The sequence below is a fragment of the Hydractinia symbiolongicarpus genome, chromosome 11 (assembly GCF_029227915.1).
Source record: "Hydractinia symbiolongicarpus strain clone_291-10 chromosome 11, HSymV2.1, whole genome shotgun sequence".
Taxonomy (NCBI): Eukaryota; Metazoa; Cnidaria; class Hydrozoa; order Anthoathecata; family Hydractiniidae; genus Hydractinia; species Hydractinia symbiolongicarpus.
The window spans coordinates 13308633-13327538 of NC_079885.1; the positions used below are offsets into that span (position 1 = coordinate 13308633).

At 32.4% G+C, this 18906-nt stretch overlaps 1 protein-coding gene across 4 annotated transcripts in view; it reads right to left on the bottom strand.

The window, feature by feature from the left end:
- LOC130613860 (nucleoprotein TPR-like) overlaps positions 1-18906 on the bottom strand; it is a 113160-nt gene that overhangs the window by 4712 nt on the left and 89542 nt on the right. The window contains exons 35-47 of one of the 4 annotated variants that reach the window (XM_057435217.1): positions 15675-15770; positions 15291-15382; positions 14766-14866; positions 14175-14257; positions 13792-13840; positions 13441-13547; positions 13231-13319; positions 12023-12106; positions 7995-8045; positions 7511-7687; positions 3223-3487; positions 457-554; positions 200-283 (exon numbers count right to left, since the gene is read on the bottom strand). In XM_057435217.1, coding sequence (XP_057291200.1) covers positions 200-283; positions 457-554; positions 3223-3487; positions 7511-7687; positions 7995-8045; positions 12023-12106; positions 13231-13319; positions 13441-13547; positions 13792-13840; positions 14175-14257; positions 14766-14866; positions 15291-15382; positions 15675-15770 — 1376 coding nt within the window. Of the gene's footprint in view, positions 1-199; positions 284-456; positions 555-3222; positions 3488-7510; positions 7688-7994; positions 8046-12022; positions 12107-13230; positions 13320-13440; positions 13551-13791; positions 13841-14174; positions 14258-14765; positions 14867-15290; positions 15383-15674; positions 15771-18906 lie in introns of those variants that run through there. The other 3 variants (XM_057435216.1, XM_057435218.1, XR_008975754.1) reach the window with 3 other exon arrangements.

An 18906-nucleotide genomic window follows, 5' to 3' on the forward strand; every position in this document is an offset into this window, starting at 1 on the left:
GATAAATTATGACTTTGTCGACCTTCTCTGATCGTTAAGAAACGCGTTTTGGGTAATATTGAATAGTTAATACCTTTAGCCGTTCCGAGGCAGATATCGGAGAATTAGCCGTCCGAGGCAGATATCAGAGAATAAAAGACGGTAATGAAGACTTGATGAAAGAAGGCACGTAATAAAGCTTCCGATATAGGGCACCTACCTTCGACTTTAGCTTGCTCTTGTGTTTCCCCTTCTATCGAATTTCGCTTTTGTTCAATGACAGACGAAGACGAGGGTTGATTGGCTGAAATAACAAGAAAACGTACATATATGAGAACCTACCATAACACTGCTGCTCAACCCAAAAAGGACAGGACAGTAGATTTACCAAACTAAAAAGAACAATAGGGTTAAACAATACCAACAGGGTGGATGACACAAACTAACACACAAGGGAGCCAACAAATATTGACATACCAGCAGTCCCTGTGACATCGTCGCCTGCGCTTATTACCACTACTGGCTCCTTTTCACCTTCAGCCTCCGTATCATGACTGAGCCTCTCACCTGGTACACTGCAAAATAAAACACGAATTTAACAAACATACATCAATCAGAAAATTACCTAGGCACAAATTAACGACCACGAAATTACTACAAAGAAAATTTAATCTTGTTGGTTATTGCAAATAAAAAAAATATTTTTTCTTAATTTTGAGGAAGGGGGTGGAGAGGGTGTGTGTGTGGCTGTAATATTTCTGAAGGAAAACCTAAAACAGGGAGTCTATAGGACATCTCTTCCCTAATTTCGGAATTTTTAAGTGGGCAAATGGGTTTCCAGGCATTCTGATTGGCTTAACACTTTCAACGATGTGCTGAAACAGGTCGGTATTGCTGGTCGTAAAGGAAAATAGCAGCTTAAAACATAAACAAGCTCCACAAACAAATATCAGGCTGCATCAGAAACTTCTTGCAATTCATTAATCGATAAAAAAACATTTCATTGGACAGAAAAGTTTCATTCTATCTGGAAGCGTTTCAAAATAGCTAGTTGATTAGATATGCAGTTTTAAGGAAAATGCTAAATAAAGGACGGCGAATTTATAACAAAAATGACTAGCTAGCTAGTCAAAAAATCTGTATCAATCCTCCTTGTAACAGAATTTTGAGCTGCACATTCAATTTTACACATTTTTCTGTTTAAAAATAGCGAAATTCTGGTCATCACAACGTTTTCAATATTGAAGAACAAGGTCAGGTCATCACGTCACTTACATTAATTAATTCTATAGGGACTTTTGAACACTACATAGAATGTTTCTTTAAAAAAACTTTCTAAGAAAAAGAGTAATGAATTTCACAGTTTATTTTGTTTGACATCAGAAAATAAAAACTGTCTTCGTTAGTATTTTTTTTTTACTTTTTTTAAAAAATTTGGATGTTTTGTTACAACCTTTTTTATTTTTGAGACATTCTTTCTAAGAAATGATCCGCAAAAAAACGAGCAAATCAAACAAAACGAAAAAAAAAAAAATATTTTAAAGAAAAAGTTAATGACTTCAAAAAACTTTGTTAAAGATCTCGGAGTTGAAGAACTTCCAGCATCAAATGATTGGCTTGAAACTTCAGGCGGTGTAACATTCCAATAAATATTTTAAATATGGACGAAATTGGGTTAATATTCAAGGTGCTGACAGAGAAAATACTAACTAGAGAAGCTCAAACTTGCCCTGGTGGAAAAAAACAAAAGAGCAGCTAACAGTTGCACATGTGCCAGTATGATTGGCGTAGAGATCGAATCACTTGTCATTTGGAAAGATGGCGTATTGTGCTGCTTTGATCGACTAAATATATCCGACCTACTGGAGGAGTATTATTAACAAAAGAGCATGGATGAATTCAATAGTTTTCGAAACTTGCCTAAAAAATTAAATCGAAAAATGGTTGCTCAAAGTAGAAAGACGTTCTTAATATTGAAGAACAAGGTCAGGCCAATTCAACCTTTACTTTGGTTGCATGAAATTAAACAACGCTAGGAAAAAACAAAGAAAAATGATAAAAAAATATGATTATACCCCATGAGCACCCGGGGTGAAATTTCGCCCTAGGTGAATCTCTTAGATGGCTAAAACTAGAAATTGTCCTTATATGCAGGTTTTTTCTACAACGACCACGTACCCTAAACATTTAATAGCTATGGTTTCCTTAAGTGGCCATTATAGACAAATTTGACCATAGTGTATGGGCAAAGTGACGGTCAATTAACATTGTTATTGTTGACGTCTATTTCATTCAAAACTTTTTTATTGCAGTATTCTCAATGAAACTAAGAACAAACGGTTTGATAAGAAAATCAATAAATTTTAAATGGTTTTGTAAATGTATTCCATGGGGTTTGAAACTAGTTAAGGTGTGAGTAAGGAAATGATTTTTTTTAAAAAATCTCGGCCACAGCTTTCTAATGGTTTAAGAATCATTTGATTAAAAAATAAAGATCGATTATATTCTAAAAATCTGATTTTTATCCCATTTTTATTTTCTCTTATCTTTTAATTATCCATTTTTTTCAGCAAACAAATACATGCTAAATTCGAGTTATACACGTGCAACATTAACTTTTGAACAAACGGCTGTAACAACGGTTATTTATGAGCTAAATCATTTCTGTCTAAAAAAAGTTTTTTTCATAATGTTCATTTTTTATGTTAGTGCTGCTAGCGCTTTCATAATCACTTACAAAACTATAAAGGGTATATGGGGGTTAGGTTTTTTAAATGGAGATATATTAGTAAAGAAGGGGTTGTTTTCGTTTCACGTTTAGTTATATCTCCAGTTTTATCTTTTTTCAGATTTTTATATCAATTTTTGGGCAATTTTTTAAACTTTCAGAAAATAAATGCACCAGAACAACTTTCACATAATTTTATTATTAACCATTTTAAAAATAACACTTCCCCCCTAACTCATACCTTTTACGAGATAATAAAACGTTATAAAAGATATGTGGTTAAAAGGAAGCAGAATCTATTTTTTAACACAATATGCCTACACAAAAATTAAGAATGTGCAAGAAAAGTAAAGAAGTCAAAAATACGCACTATCACTCTATAAAATGCAAAATTATTTTTGACTTCATAAAGCACACCTCTTTGAATGCTTTGTAACGCTTACTGTGCGTTAAATTTCTCTTATAGATGTTTTTCTTTTTAAAGCTTCCCAAAAACTATTTCTATTTGAATTTACCTGTGTGCTGCATCCAGTTCTTTACCTTGTGCTGCATCAAGTTCTGCACCTTCTTTAATTTCTACCTTGTTTATCTTTACAATATCATCAGGGTTACCTTTGACATCACCACTTCGCTCCACTATAATAGGTAGATGCGATTCAGAAGACTCAGGTTCGTCTTCAGAGTTACTGTCAACTACCTCAGCTTCCTCAAAGTCTTCTTCCTCCTCCTCTTCAATATCTTGCTCTGATCCTCCTTCATTTCCTTCCTCACTTTCGTTCCCTAAAAAGCACATTAAAATGTAGAGAAAAAGATGCATAAAAACACCTTTTATTACTGACTTTTATATTCTACAGTAACACTAGTTATTCCATGTAGCAGTCACAAAGCAGTGTGCGCAAAAAAAAGTTGTGCTACAAACACACAAAAACAGTGGAATGTAAAGTACAGCCAAACCCATGGGCTAACGAATAGTCTATTTAATAATAGACGTATTCTATGTTTAAGGGGTTGCAAGCAGTTTCATTTCAGAAAATCCCAGCAGAACGCGATTTTTACGAACTTTTGTTTTGTATACACTGGAATGCAGCAACTTTACTGCTATAATTATAGCTAGCCTTATTTATTTCTATTCTTGTAATTTTGTTAAGCATATATTATTTTTAAGTTGGGGTTTTGCCAAGCTAGCTAGCTCTTTAACTGGCTCTGGCTAAAAAGTGAAAGAAGCCAAATGCAGTTTGGCTACAATAATATTTTAAACAGTATTTCTTATGCTACTTGGCCGAGTTAAGGACTGACCCTACGCAGTTGAATTCCGTCGGATTTTTGTCGCACACTATGAAGGCAATCGATCGTGTTTAACGAACGGCTGAATTCAATTGTCCATGGTTAAATTAGTGTAGAAAAAGTTATAATAAATTTTCATCCGACATTGACGTCAAATAATGGCGTGTTTGCCGTTTTTCAAGATTTCGTTTCATAGAATTTTTGCCGGCATCGAGAAATTTCCCAACTTATTATAACTTTTCCCGCACTATGTGGGGGTATTTCTCGTTCGAATCAAGTTTGTCCCCGTCGTTAGCAATAGTCGTCATAGTGAGGACAAGCTTTTCCGACATTTTCCTAAAATAAGCGACATTTCAAAAAATATCGGCGATAGTTAGCGTTTCCGCGGGACGAGTTCGTAGAAAATTATCCGTGCCGGTAAACTTCCCGTAATATCATAATGGCGCAGTAGAGCGGGAAAGTGTAAACAAAAAGCGATTTGGTTGTTATCCTGGTTTCAATTTTTAAAAAAATATATTTTCTGGTTCGTAGAAACTTTCGGATATGTCTACACTATTTCAATGTGGGTTTATAAGAACTTGTATACTGATTTGACTTAAGAAACAGCACTGTAAGCAACACTTATATTTTCAGGACTTCTAGACACGGTTTGCAAATTTGAGCAATATATTTATCATAAAAGTAAAAACCTGATTAATATGTTTTTGTATAACCTTGCCACCTAATATTAGGTGGCAAGGTTATACAAAAACATATTATATGGAAAAATTTTAACCTGAAAAATGGTTATCATTGGGTACAGAAGAACAGGCAAAACACAGTCTGAAATTTTGAGTGCAGCAAAATATTTTCTTTAACATTGAAAAACAAATAGCCGATTTAAACCGACCTAAAAAACACAAAATATACACAAAATTGACATTGGCAGAAAAAACACTAAAAAAAAAACTGACATATGGGAAGACACATGGACAAATTTTTAAAGATTTTTCTTTGAATTAAGCTATAGAACAACGCCTCGAGATTCCGATAAATCAAAATCCAGCAACAGTTTTTCAGTTTAGCACAACTCCAATCGTAAATGTAACCATGAAGTCTGTAACACAAGAAAAAATGAATTCAACAGCATGTGATTTCACTATTCAATCATCATCTGAATTCATTTTAAATGTTCCAGCAAATCACAATTTACAGACAAAATTAGTACGATCTCAGTTTACAAATTGACAATCATATCACACATCACAAAAATATTTAAAAAATAAATAAATAAATATGGAATTGAACTTCTGAAACATTTTCCGCTTAAATATTATATATTATACTTTTATCAAAGATACATCACAGCCATCACAACAACAAAAACATAGTCCATCCTTCAAAAATCCAATTTGATAATATTGGACTACTTCACCATGTAAAGGTGGTTACATTATTTGTCAACTATCACATTTGTCCACCAACCCAGTGTTCTGCTTTTGTTACTACAAGTAAAACTTTATTGTCACTTTTATACAGCTCAATCTCTCAGAGTTAACCAGAACATTTGGAATATCACAGCCATATGGAAACATGGTTGCAAAAGAATGCTTCTAATCTGAAGGGGTGGAGCTGTCTGAATACAACATCAACATTTCAGTTGAGCCAAGAACATGATGAGCATACGAGAAGCCTTCAGGTAGGCATTATCCTAAAAAATTATATACAAGATATATACAATTTTTCATAGCTGTAAAAAAATTAATCCTCAAGAGAATATAGTGTTCCAAATTTATATGTGAAAAATTTTGAAAATGCTTAATTGCAAAGTTTTTCCGCTTTATTTTGTGATTTTCTTAACTTTCGAAGTCTTCCTTCTATATTTGATATATACACTAGTTTTACTTGCTTTTGTAGGAAGCAGTGTGCCATTTCCCAATTTAAGACAGTAAAAAAAGCTTCACAAAGAAGTGGTATCAAATCTGAAAAATATTTATAAGGAGAGTTAATAAACTAAGAAATATAAGAAAATAATTCTGGACGATACGAACAATGTTAAAGAAGAAGAATATGTTATCCATGGGCAGAAAGTATATACTATTAAATGTAATTCGCCGAAATCTTTATAAAAAAATAAAAAAGTTAGGTATATAATAAGAGATAGCGTTGTAAAGATGAAGTGAAATTTCTTGCTAAGAGCAGATCACTCAAAGTTAATGAATAGTGGGTATTTAATGTTTACAGTCCGAAATCTCTAGCACAGCATCAAAATATTTTTAACAGATGAAGAGTATATATTGCATATATACTGTAAAGTACAAAAAAATATAAGTCACTTAGTGCTTAGTCTTTAGTAGACACCCCAATCCTTTACATTCTCTAACAATGCGAGACTAGACTATAGTTGGCTACAGTTTCTTTTTTAGTTATTAGCTAGCTGTAAGCTATATAGCTATATACTGCTTTTTCAATAAAAGAAGCTAGCTAGCCACAACAGTTATTACATTTTGGCTGTTGCAACGAAAAAAATAAAAGTAAACAAGGAAATGGGAGAGTTTTTTATATTACTTAATCCTTTGGGTAGTCATATAATACTTACATTTATCATAAATAATTTCTTCTTGGACCAAAAAAGCACAGTTTGTTGATAAAATAGTCTGCGCCTCTTTTTGATACATCACCAACCAATATGGCCGCCAAGCCGACACATTCACCATCAAAATCCGTCATATTTTGAAAACGCGGGATACACGACCAAAAAACGGAAAATTCGGAGTCATTCCTTAACTCACCCGAGTACATGCAGTTAGGTAGCTACACCTTTTATTACTGTAATTTGTTATGGCTAAAACTTTTATTGTTCTCTCTATACAGTTTCTTAGTTGTAAATACGTGCACAGACAAATTAATATTGCATTGCGTATCGCTAAAAAATGTTTTAATTATTTGTGCCTTCTAAAAGAAATTAACAAAAACTAATTTACGATAAGAAGAGCAATGAACTGTTTGCTGAATAATTTATTCTCGCCTTTTGATTAAAATTAACAAATTGAATTTTAGTAAAAAGAAGTTGAAATTGTTCTTATTATGTTCTATATTTAAATGCGTATAAGAAAATGTCAAATTTTGAAAGTTATTTACAGCTCCTTCGTAACCTAGAACTAGGGGCAAAAATGTGCTAATTGTACAATATTTTACCAGAAAGCGACATACAATACTGATCTTTTTCGTAAACTCTGTTAAGGCTCGATATGGTCTGAATGTTCCTAAATTTTGCGAAATGTCATGCTAAAATGTTTTGATAAACTAGGTTTTAATAAAAATAGAAACTTGTAATTTTTAACACTTCAGTGCCTATATATTGATTTTTCCATTGAAGGACTACCACAGAATAATTTCATAACGGGCGAACAAAAAAGCACGAAAAACAGATGGGGGGAATATGCAAGACGGGCAGTTTTCCTGTGGATTTTTCCATAGGCTATTTGGGTTTGAGCCTAATCGTGTGTAGATTGTAACATTCAGTATCAGCTGAACTACCTTCACTTTCATCATGATCTTCCTTGACTCCATCAATTTTTTTTTCCTCTACATTTTCTTCTTCAATCTCCTGATTATCATCATCTTCGTCATCGTCTTCTTCAGTGAGATCAATCTGCTGTGGAACGTTCTGTTCTTGACCATTATCCTCAGAAATAGCTGTTTCTTGCGACTGATCTAAATGATGTGCAAACAAATAAAGCAACAGTAATATGTAAAGATTGCAAAGCTGAGCAATAAGAGCAATATAAATATAAGTCTATAAACCTTTGACAAACATTAAGTAATACTGAAGAAAAGAGGTACAAATTTCGGAGGTTACAAGAACTAGTAATAATACGATCTTGATTGATCAGGTAGATTCTGCAGTCAATTTCCCCTCAATGTATTTTTAAGCATATCAACTTTTTAAGGTTGAAAATGGGTGATAGATAGACATTTATTACCAAGAATCAAGATTAATGTCAATGTTTAAGAATGTTACCTTCACTTTCTTCTTGTGATAATGGAGGTTGCGATTGATCTACCAACTGATCTATAGCAGAATAAGGATGTTAACAAGACATAGCTTGCAGAAGAAATTGTTGTTATACATAAAAAAATACGGCTTATTATATGTAGCAAATATTAAAATTTTCACATGGAAGCTAAAATATTTTCATGCCTCAAACATTTTATAAATAAGGGGAGAAACAATTTTTTATTCATCCATGCAAATTCCGCGATGGTAAAAAATATTCTGTCATAATTAAAAAATAATTTTGCAAGGAAAAAATATTTTATATATTCAGTTATGTGGAATATGCTTTCCGAGGATTAGTTTTTGCATGGCACAAAATGCTCTACATGTAAACAAAAAAATCTGCAGGTTATCTATTATTCTCAAAAACATTATCTTGATGTCATATAGTAAAGATACTTTCTGCATCGCCAACATATGACTAGCAGCAATATACACTTTGGGGAGGAGGAGAATAGAGCCAGGAGAACATGGAAAGTTTGGGTCCATGAAGCAGTGTATATTTAGTACCTGAGTGACAATTGTTGAAGATTAAAAAACCTTTTAGCATGTATGTCATGTGGTTAAGGTGCCCTTTTGAGGCTGTCAACCGACTTTTTCAGTTAAAAATGTATAATAAACAAGAAAAAAGCTGTCCTTCATGAAAGGTTTCGTGGAGTTCTTTGTTCCTTTATGATCTTCAAACAATGGGCTTCTCTTTTTTAGGAAAGAATCTTGGGTAGCAACCTCTGCTACATTAAACGGCGAAAAAAAAACATTTTCAGAATAAAAATTATTTGCAAAACCATACTACAGCTGTATGATTTACCAAACTTGTCCAATAACTTTAATGAAAAACAAATATGCTATCAAAAGTTACAGCTCGCACACTGCAGTACTATCAAGATCAATGCAAATTTATATGTTATGCAGCATCTTTGTTGTTAATGTTTCTCTTTAATAAGTACACAATTGTTCTGAATAATTTTAGTCAGAATTAATTCATTATGGTGTTTTGATTATAAAGATGAATTGCTAAAACTGAATATTTTGAAAAGGATATTAGTAATAAAGCTATAAAGAGTGTTAAATTTGGAAATATATAGATATATAGTAAAGAAATAACCTTTAGTAACCGAAAGTGTAAAAAGAAAAAAGATTCTAAAAGGGTTATTGCCATCTTAAAACTGCATACTTATTTTTCTTCGTTCGTGTGGTCTATTTGCGTTATTGAAAGGGGACTGCTAACTACAACATTGCAAGCATCTTCTTCTAGACTTGTCAATACTATGAATGTCCTAGCATTTCAAAAAATTACATAAGCCAGCACAAAATAAGTTAAGTAAAGAGATGGAACAGCTGATGGAATTAGTAGTTAAGTAGGTGTATTATGGCGAAAGAGAACGAACCTCACACAAACGTATTCTTAAATATGCTTGGCATATTGGCAACTGTATGGGTGTTCCCAATTCCAATGATAATCTATTTAATGACGGCTTAAAAATCATGGTCGTGGAGTGCAAATTTTGTGATAATCTTTTTCTGTCAAATAAAAAATTCAAGCTGTTGGAAAATCGCAGAAAGACTAACAACTAAGAAAGATTAAGTTAAATATGCAAAAATATTTCTTGCATGTAGGAAGAATAATTTTGCTACATATAATCAACCACAGAAAACTAGTTGTAAGCTCATGGAAATCTACAGCAATTTGTCACCATTACTCCAAGTAATCTATAAGTAATCTGTAATATCTATGAACCACAGAAGGAAAGTTGGTATTAATATATAAACTAGTTGTTAGCCCGTGGAAAATTCCACTGGGCATCGTTTATCACACAATTTCCCACATCACTACTTCGTGCATCCTGACCCATCTGTAAAGTAATGAAATTTGCTTAGACGGGGGTTATTACAATGATTATAGTTGCGATTATAAAGGCGTTTTCGATTTAAAAACACTGTGATTTGACTTAGCTTATAAAAAAACAGACATCTGGTATTATGATATAGAATAGCAGGAGGACAGACGTCGAAACACTGGTTTTTATACACAATATATAAAAATGTTTTCATGTAATAAAAACATTTTTATATATTGTGAAAAGAAAATGGCATAAAAAAAATGTTTTTTGTCAAAATTTTGATTCCAAAAAGCGATAATTACATTACGTCTGCCATTATCAAACAAAAGGCAATTGGGTTCGTACATATTTTGATTTGTGACGTCGCAAGGCGTCCATAGCTCAAAAAGATTTGTAAGATGATGAATAAAGTCTCGTCACATTAGGTGAAGAGTTCACAGTATTTTACGCTCACAGAGAAGAGAAAAAATTTAAAAAGTGTCAAGGCAAACTAGTATATCCAAGTATTTAAAGTCGTAGCAAATATAATTTTCGAGAAATTTAATAACATGAATTTATATTGCACATAACATTTATATTGCACAAATCCTAGCAAATTAACTAAAAACACCTGCTGTCTTGAAAGATGTTTTTTTACTATTTATAACAGTGAAACTAAACTAACTACAAAGTATTCTTATTCCAACACATAAATAAAATTATTTTCAGACAATCGCAAGAAACGTACGTACTACAGTTTATTCGTTCAACATTTCCTCGCTATGTTCATTCAGAATGCTTTTGTTTACTTCCCGGCGGAATTATTTACACTGGTTTGTAATTTACTAAACAGAAAGTCCTTATCGATAATGTCATTGCAGCGACCTAAAATATCTCAAGAACCAACGCTCACATGTAAAAACATTTACACATTTCTTATTTATGCTATAATGAACAATTTAAGTCCAACTTGTTATCAATTGTTAGTTCACCTTAAGTGCAGGTATACAGTGTGTCACAACTTCAGTGGAGTGCTTACAGTGATAAGGTAGGGCACAATGTTGGGCATTAGGTTATAACCTGTAGTAACCCTGTCATAGCAAAAACAGTCATCCAGCGTTTTGTTGAAGAAGAAGTTCCTGTGAATGTTCAAAAATTAATCGTGAGTGACACCAGGATGAGAGCTTAGCATTCTATGTGGAGTGCTTACATCAATGTGCCCTATAGGTGTTGTACCCTTTTCAAAAAAAACACTAAAATTAACCCTATTGTTTCATTGAATCAATACACTTTAAAGTGTATATTACAGTAAAACTTGTAGCTACCTAACTGCATTTAGCATAAGAATTATTGACTCAGAATTTTATTTAAGCCAAACTGCATTTGGCTATTTTCATTTTTTTTACCCAAAGAGGTAGTTAAAGAGCTAATATCTACAACCCAAGCACAGGAGAAATAATGTTAGTTTGGATAAAAAAACTCAATCCCAAACTGATTAAAAACATTAAAAGCATAATAACTAAGGCTAGCTAGCTAGTTACCTAGCTAGCTGGCTTTAGGTTCCTCCCTGAAAATCAAGTTTGTAGTCAAAATCTTAAAATTACTTAAAAAAGATTTATATATGGCTAGAAAACGTGACAATATATTTATGTTACCATTAAGAAAAAAAATATTACAAAAATAAAACGCGTTTAGAAAATAGAGTCAAAAAGTGACCTATAAACCCCTACTTAACACCACCAAAATGGCTTTCGTCAGCCTGGCACTACCCGTTGCATATTCCTTCGTTGTCATAACGAGGCCTCAAAGAACTTGGATAGGTTTTTCCAAAAAATTATGTTTCTTAATTGGTCTACTATGTGCGAGCAGTCAAAATAAAATATGTTAAAAATGGTGTGCTGCAGAAATTCCGAAACAGACAGAATATAGCCATTAACAAACAAACAAAGAGATGACCAAATTAGATGTGTCAAAAAACTCATCAGAAACATGCAAAAAGGGACATTGCTTTATCTCAAGCACCAAAATATCAGTTTTCTGCCATTTAGATTTTACCAGTAAAAACACAAAACATCAAAAAATGGACAGATAGAGTATGAACTTTTGGTAACATTGGAGTAAGAAATTACAATAACAAAGAAATTACAATAACAACAATAAAATAACACGTACTTGAAGGTACAATGCTTAATGGTGTTTGAGGGACTTGATCTTCTGCACCCATTAAATCTACTCTGGTTTCATCAAGATGAACACCTAAGAGGAGGATATAAATTATTAATAACAAAAAGTTATTTACACTTTTTAATGCAAACAACTTTATAACAATTCCACAATTTCAGTATTACGGTTACAGTAAATTCCTCGTCATTGATATTTACTCTCTATCCTCACATGTCCTGAATAAAAGTGTGTATTAAACAGTTCGCAAAAAGATCAGGGTATAAGAAATTATATGCACTTTACAGACATAATAATTACTTTCAATGATGAATTTTCTATTTTCTTACTTGTATCTTTAAATCTATATTATAATACCCGTATACGTCTGTCTGTCACGCAAAATGGTAGCGCAAGTAGCGAGACGCACGCAATGCGGTGTAAAAAGAACGTGCGAACCCATGGATATTTCCGCGGGCCACCGACTAGTATAAAAATAATTTCGATATTTAACTTAGAGCTTTCCCACCTTTTATCATGAAGTAATGAAATTTACTTGAGCGGTGTTCATATTATGATTATTGGTGCATTTAGAATGGCGGTTTTGATTACAAAACCCCATTTATTTAAATTGGCTCAGACAGCTAAAATATAGATGTTATTAGCTTTAATAAGGTAATGAATACCTCGAAAATTTAGCCATTGTTTTCCTAACTGGCTCTATATGTATTGTTTCTGTATTCTTCTATGTAAAACTTTGAAAAATATAGCTAGCTAGCTAAGTTAAAAAAGTTTGAAATTTTTCTGTCAGAAAAGCTTATTTAGGTGCAAGGTTAGTGCTTATAATTGGATGTCGAATATGATATTTAGATGATTTAAGATGTTATTCTTGTACTCAGTGTTTACAAAATTTTTTTCTTGTAAGTCATTAAATTCAAAAATCATTAGCCTTATTTCGAACCTTTGTGTTGCCTTGTCAACGACCTTATTTAAATCAAAACGCAGGATAATTGAGAAAATTGAGATTTAAGAAGATTTTTACAATACTGTAGAAGATTTTCGTCAAAAATAAAGAGAACTGTGATTTTTATACGCATATTTATGTGTCCAAGATAAAAAGAAAAAAGGGGTTTAAGTAAGCGGGTAATCATAAGCTATAAGAGAGGAACAACCCAAGCTATGCATAAATAACGTAAGCATAAAATACAAAGACATTTCACCTGTTTGATCAAGGGCTGGTGTATTGCTGGAAGATGGAGGTTGCTCATGGGTTGAGAAGGAAAACGTGGGTAGGCGCACAAGAGGAGAACTAAAATATGATGCCAAACAAACTCAAGATAGAGACAAAAAGTTGACACAAGTGTATGCAACATGCATACTATAGTTGAAGTCACATGTATGTTATCCAACTTACAAAATATTTTATTTACCTTACAGCTTCTGCAAACCCATCTGTTCTTTTTGGCATATACAACGTTGGAGTGCTGGGCACCGTTGAGTCATCAGTATCTTCATAATATCCAGTATGGCCTTGACCCTGCTAAAAGACAAAATTAGCTATGCTCAAAGAACAAGTACAGTGACATAAGTGTGCCAAAAACTATAGCATACACACATACATGTTATTCAGCAGACATACATACATGTTATTCAAATGTTGTTAATTCGAACATTTGATAATTTTTATAACGGCAACAAAATTTCTCAAAGGAATTTATATTCATTAATTTATCAAACAAATTTGTTTTAAATGGGCACCCACTTGACAAGTACACACGTACCGGCATGAGTGAGAATGATGGAAGTTGCGCACGTACTCTAGGATGAGACCTGAAAAAGTAATAGATTTATTTTATTAAGTATGTTTAACCTTTCCATACCTCAATGGTACTAATTTTCCCAGGTAGAAAAAAATGGAATTTGCAGGTATTATTTTTTGCGGATGACATGTTAATAAATATTTTTAAAAAAAGCCTTTTTTCATAAAACATAAGTACACTTTTAACGATCTTTTGTGATCTTAGGGTCACCCTTTTATTTTTTGTGTGAATGAATTTTGCTCTTTTTCATTAAAATGTAAAGAGTTATTGGAAAATAAATAGCCATGGAAATTAGTATCATCAAGGTGCACGAGAAAAAATGTGAATATTTGCATTTATCTCACCTTTGCCGAAGCAACTCTTGAGGGGATCGTTGTAGAGATCTTTCAACTTGAAGCTGATTTTCCCTGGATGAACCAATACCACTCTGAAACAAATATAACTAGGTTGAAATAATTTTTTTTAACAAGCAGAGTGAAATTCTTAAAAAAATAAACACTGTGTACTAGTCACTTGTCCCTTATCCTCATTTTAACATTTTAAGAGATTGGATACAGAAAAAGATTGGATACAGAAAGAAATTGGACACAGAAAAAACTGCGGCATGTGGACATCTTAGGATTAATAGAATTTTTAAACTAAATGTTCAACTAGCATATAACGTATTTGTCAGCTACAGTCAATTTTTCTCAATCGAATACTTTCATTTCTCTCACCAAGCAATCCCGAAAAGTGCATTTCTTTTTAAAAAAAATACATTACAGGAGCGCTTTCAACCAGATAAGGAAAGGGTTACAATATAATAATGTAGTCATTTTTTCTACATTTGCATCATTTTGACCTTTTTCATGATTCAATAAATGTTTTCGATATGTCCATTTGTTTCTCCTAAAGCAACATATATAGGGTTGCAAATTAAAAAAAAAACTATTTACCTGTAAAGGAACTGCATCAGTTGGTCCTTCCATAGCATCATCATCACCATCTTCTGCCACTTCTGCAAGTAGTTCGTCTTCTTCTAGGCCTTCCTGCGGATCTATATTGCAAGAGAAAAAAGATATCCAGTTTAACTTAACTTAGAACAAAAACATAAATAAACTAGTTATATTAGTCATATTTTTATAGCACAAAAATAATGATATTTGAAAATCCAATCTGCTAAGAACCACAGCACAAGCAGAACTAATTAATGGCAACAAGGATTTCTTCACTACCTAACCTCAGTTAAATGTCTACAATGTCTACAATTGTGTTCAAAAACTTGGAATAAATGCTTAATTTTGAATATCATAATATTTAGCAATAATTTACGTCATCTCAATATTATACCCACGTACTTAATCAGTTTTTGTTTTACTGCACACTCGTGCTTCATTACTCCACCTCAGTTTGTTCTCTGTAGTGCTATGATTAATTTATAAAGTCACTTTATAAAAAAAATAACTCCTTCTAATTCTCACCCCCACCTGTTTCCAGCTGTTGGTCTTCATTAGGTTCAATTCGTTGCCTTTTCACCCCAGGCTCTTCGCCTTCGTCTTCTCCAAGTGAGACACTAAAATGTTAACAAGTTGATTTGGGTGCTTGGACTTACCACATAACCTGAGAACAAATCTTCTCACTATGGAGTTTCACACATTGGAAGAAGTTGTAGAAAGCCAAAGAAATAAGTTCTGTAAATCATGATCACTGTATATTTAATAGAATTTGGATTCATTGTTAAAATATTAAGCCTGACAAGAAAGGTCCCTTTTAAAAGTGAATAAGAATAGAAAATAAAATATCTTATTTCTCACATGTTAATCAATTACACTTCTGATAAGTTGTCCAATGAAAAAACTACTTACACATCACTGTCTGCTCGGTCCATTTCCAGGTCAGCATGACACCGTTTACTACTCGGTACTCTTGAGGCATCATCTGATGTCGATGAAGCAGCCTCCCTACGACATCAAACAGTGCAATAAAATTAAAGATTGCAGACGAAACGGTGAAAGAGTGGATATAGTGTGCAATTTAAGGGGAACAAAAGTTAAAATTTTGTTGTTGTATTATGGTTTTATGGTCGAAACGAAACAGCATTAGACGATAACAAAGACGTTTTTTCTATCATTTATTTTTACCCTAACAGTGAATAAGACAAAATGAAAATTTAATTGGTTATGACATCATAGTGACATAATTCTTCGTTTTTTTTATATGAATACCGATGCTGTTGGAGATCGTTCTTTAATATAGTATTTCTGACATAAATAATTGCTACAAATACTTTGCACAGTAAAAAATTGCACGTGTATGCCATATAATGCTAGTGTTAATTAAATCTGAAGTTAGGGCTTCTCCAGAAGATGGAAAGCTTATCCATCATATTCGAAATACAACAAACTTTTAATACGGAATAATGATAGGCTGCTAGACTACAATAATATATCAAATTGCTGTGAACAACCTATATGAAAATTATATACAAAATGTAATAAAAAAGAAAGACGCTTTTGCATCTGTGATAAAACGTTATTTTGGGCTATTGACGTTGCTTCTTTTTATTATCTATATTACAGTTCTCACATATTGCAATATCCTCATCAATTTCCACTATGGTACTGCATGTCAATAGTAATAGTCTTTCATTTAAATTTTTGTGTTTTCTAATGCCTTCAGCAATATTATAGACTGCTGTAATAATGCAGAGAAGAAATTTAATTTTGCAATTACAAATTCCTAATTCAAGAACACTCCAATCTTCATTAATTTGAGAGGCTTTTACAGCTGACAATAAAGGCTTATCAGTGGTTTCTGAAAGAAAAACAAGTTGTATTAGCGGCCATTTAAATGAAAAATATTATAAAATTAAAGTATAGGTTTTGTTATGGGTTCACAGATTTTGAGTTCATCTTACCACATAATTAAAGCATATGTGAAGTTTTCTATGTCCAGTACAAATTAGTATTACCCATTAGTTAACAGCCAATTTTTTCCTATATATACAGGTAGTGGCACTCGAGGGCAAAAATATGCTGATATCAGTAGCAAAAATATGAAAATCAGGTTTATGAGCCAAAACACAATGAGGACTATAGAACAGAGACCCCTTTATGACATTTGATAATGGGGGTTGGTCATATCTTGACATATTTATTTAATATTTTGAGCCACCTTGTACCATGCCATAGCTACAGTCTCAATTGATTTTAAATAATGGTTCAAAGTACAAGTAGCTATATACACTATGTTAAGTAGCTAGCATAATTTTCAGAGGATTCTATAATTTTAATAATAAAGTAGCCAGCTATACTTTCCATAACAGCTAACAGTCAAAACTTGAGTATATAGCTAGCTAGGTATGCAGGGTATTGTATGCTGGTCAAATATGTTATCGCAGTAAAGGTTTTTCATAAGTGAATTTCTGCAGATTTTTAGGTTTCTTTTACAGGGTATTGTTGTTGTAGCTAAAGTTTCCGGGTTAAATACTTAGTACAGGTATATATTATGTCATAAATGCTGTGGAGCACTTACAGCGATACAGCATTAAAGATTAATATATTTTTCAAAACCTTACGCTTTCCACATTTCTAATGAAACCTATTACAACCCTATCAAAGCAAATAGCGTTGTTGTGCATTTTTTAACATGTAGAATAAGTTACGGTGGATGTTTAAACGTTAAATGGCACCAGGTTGACCAGTTAGTGTAGGTAAATCATGTTGCAGATGAGGGTGGAACAGAAAAAAACTTTCTCACAACTTATTTACACGGCATAAAATTTAAATTAGATATTTGGCATTGCTTAAGAAGTACATTTCAAACTTCTCTGGGGCGAAATCTATCTGATTTATTTTAATCATGAGAATTGCTTTTAATGTTTTCTGCACATGTATCTTTGCGAAAATTAAAATGCTGCCAAAAACCGTTTATCTACATCTCCGAAACTGGCAAAATTCAGGAACTCAGGAAATATGATAATAGTGAAATAATATTTGTGGTTTCATTTCATGAAACTGGTGTAAAAACATAACATGCTAAGTTTCAAGTGATTATTTCAATGTTTATTCAGCACAAACAATATCTGTTGCATAGTTGCAAAAAAAAAAAAAAAAAAAAAAAAATTAAAAAAATTATCAATTTGAATTTCGAAACAACAACAAAAAGATTCACAAAAAAAAAGAGTTTATTTTCAAGTTTATATGCTATATGTTCATGCTCATTGAGGATTTAAACAAACATAGTAACGTCATATTTCACTGCACCCTGTTTATATGTTATTTACATGAAATTGTTCCTGTAAACACAATAGGTGATTTCTTTAAACACAGAAGTGTGGATTTTACACTTGGGGCGAATTGAAATCTCCACGTAAACGCCTCCTAACAACAACATCAAACAATGTCAACAACATGGTATTTTTGTACAAGTACAAAATTTTATGTGTACAATCTCTGCTTATGGAGCCCATATCAGTTACCTGTACGTAAAATTTAAAAAAAATTAGTGCCACTGGCTCAATTTTCACGAATGACACCACAAAATAAAGAAACCGTGTTTTGCTGGTTTGTGTAACCTACACTAAGATCTAAGTGTGATATATATCAGAATTATTTGTCTTTGAACAAAAATAGTGTTTTTCGTTACAAACTGTGCAGAAGAAATGGAAATAAACGTGCTCAATTAAACTGCAGCTGCCTAATTAGACCTTTTCTAGTTAAACAGTTTATTACTAAATTTTTCCTGAAAGAATGTTTGTCCAACAGTCTGATAATGTTTGTCCAACAGTCTGATATATCAGAACAAACTGGCAGTTACTTTTGATCAGGAAAATTTTTGCTATCAGGAATTTTTTTGATTAATAATTTGAGAGAACCAGCATCTAGAAGTTACAGTAACAAAAACTTTGCTGTTTAGGGGGCCAGCAACAAAAATTTTTTGCAAATCTTTCAACAAAGGTTAGACCCCTCCTCCCCTTCACAGAAAAAATTGTGAAGCATGACAAAAGTTATTCATCAAAAAACATAGAATTATTTCTTTACTCATGCTGTTATGCAAACAAAAAATGTGACGCCTTCAATTATCACCTATGTGATT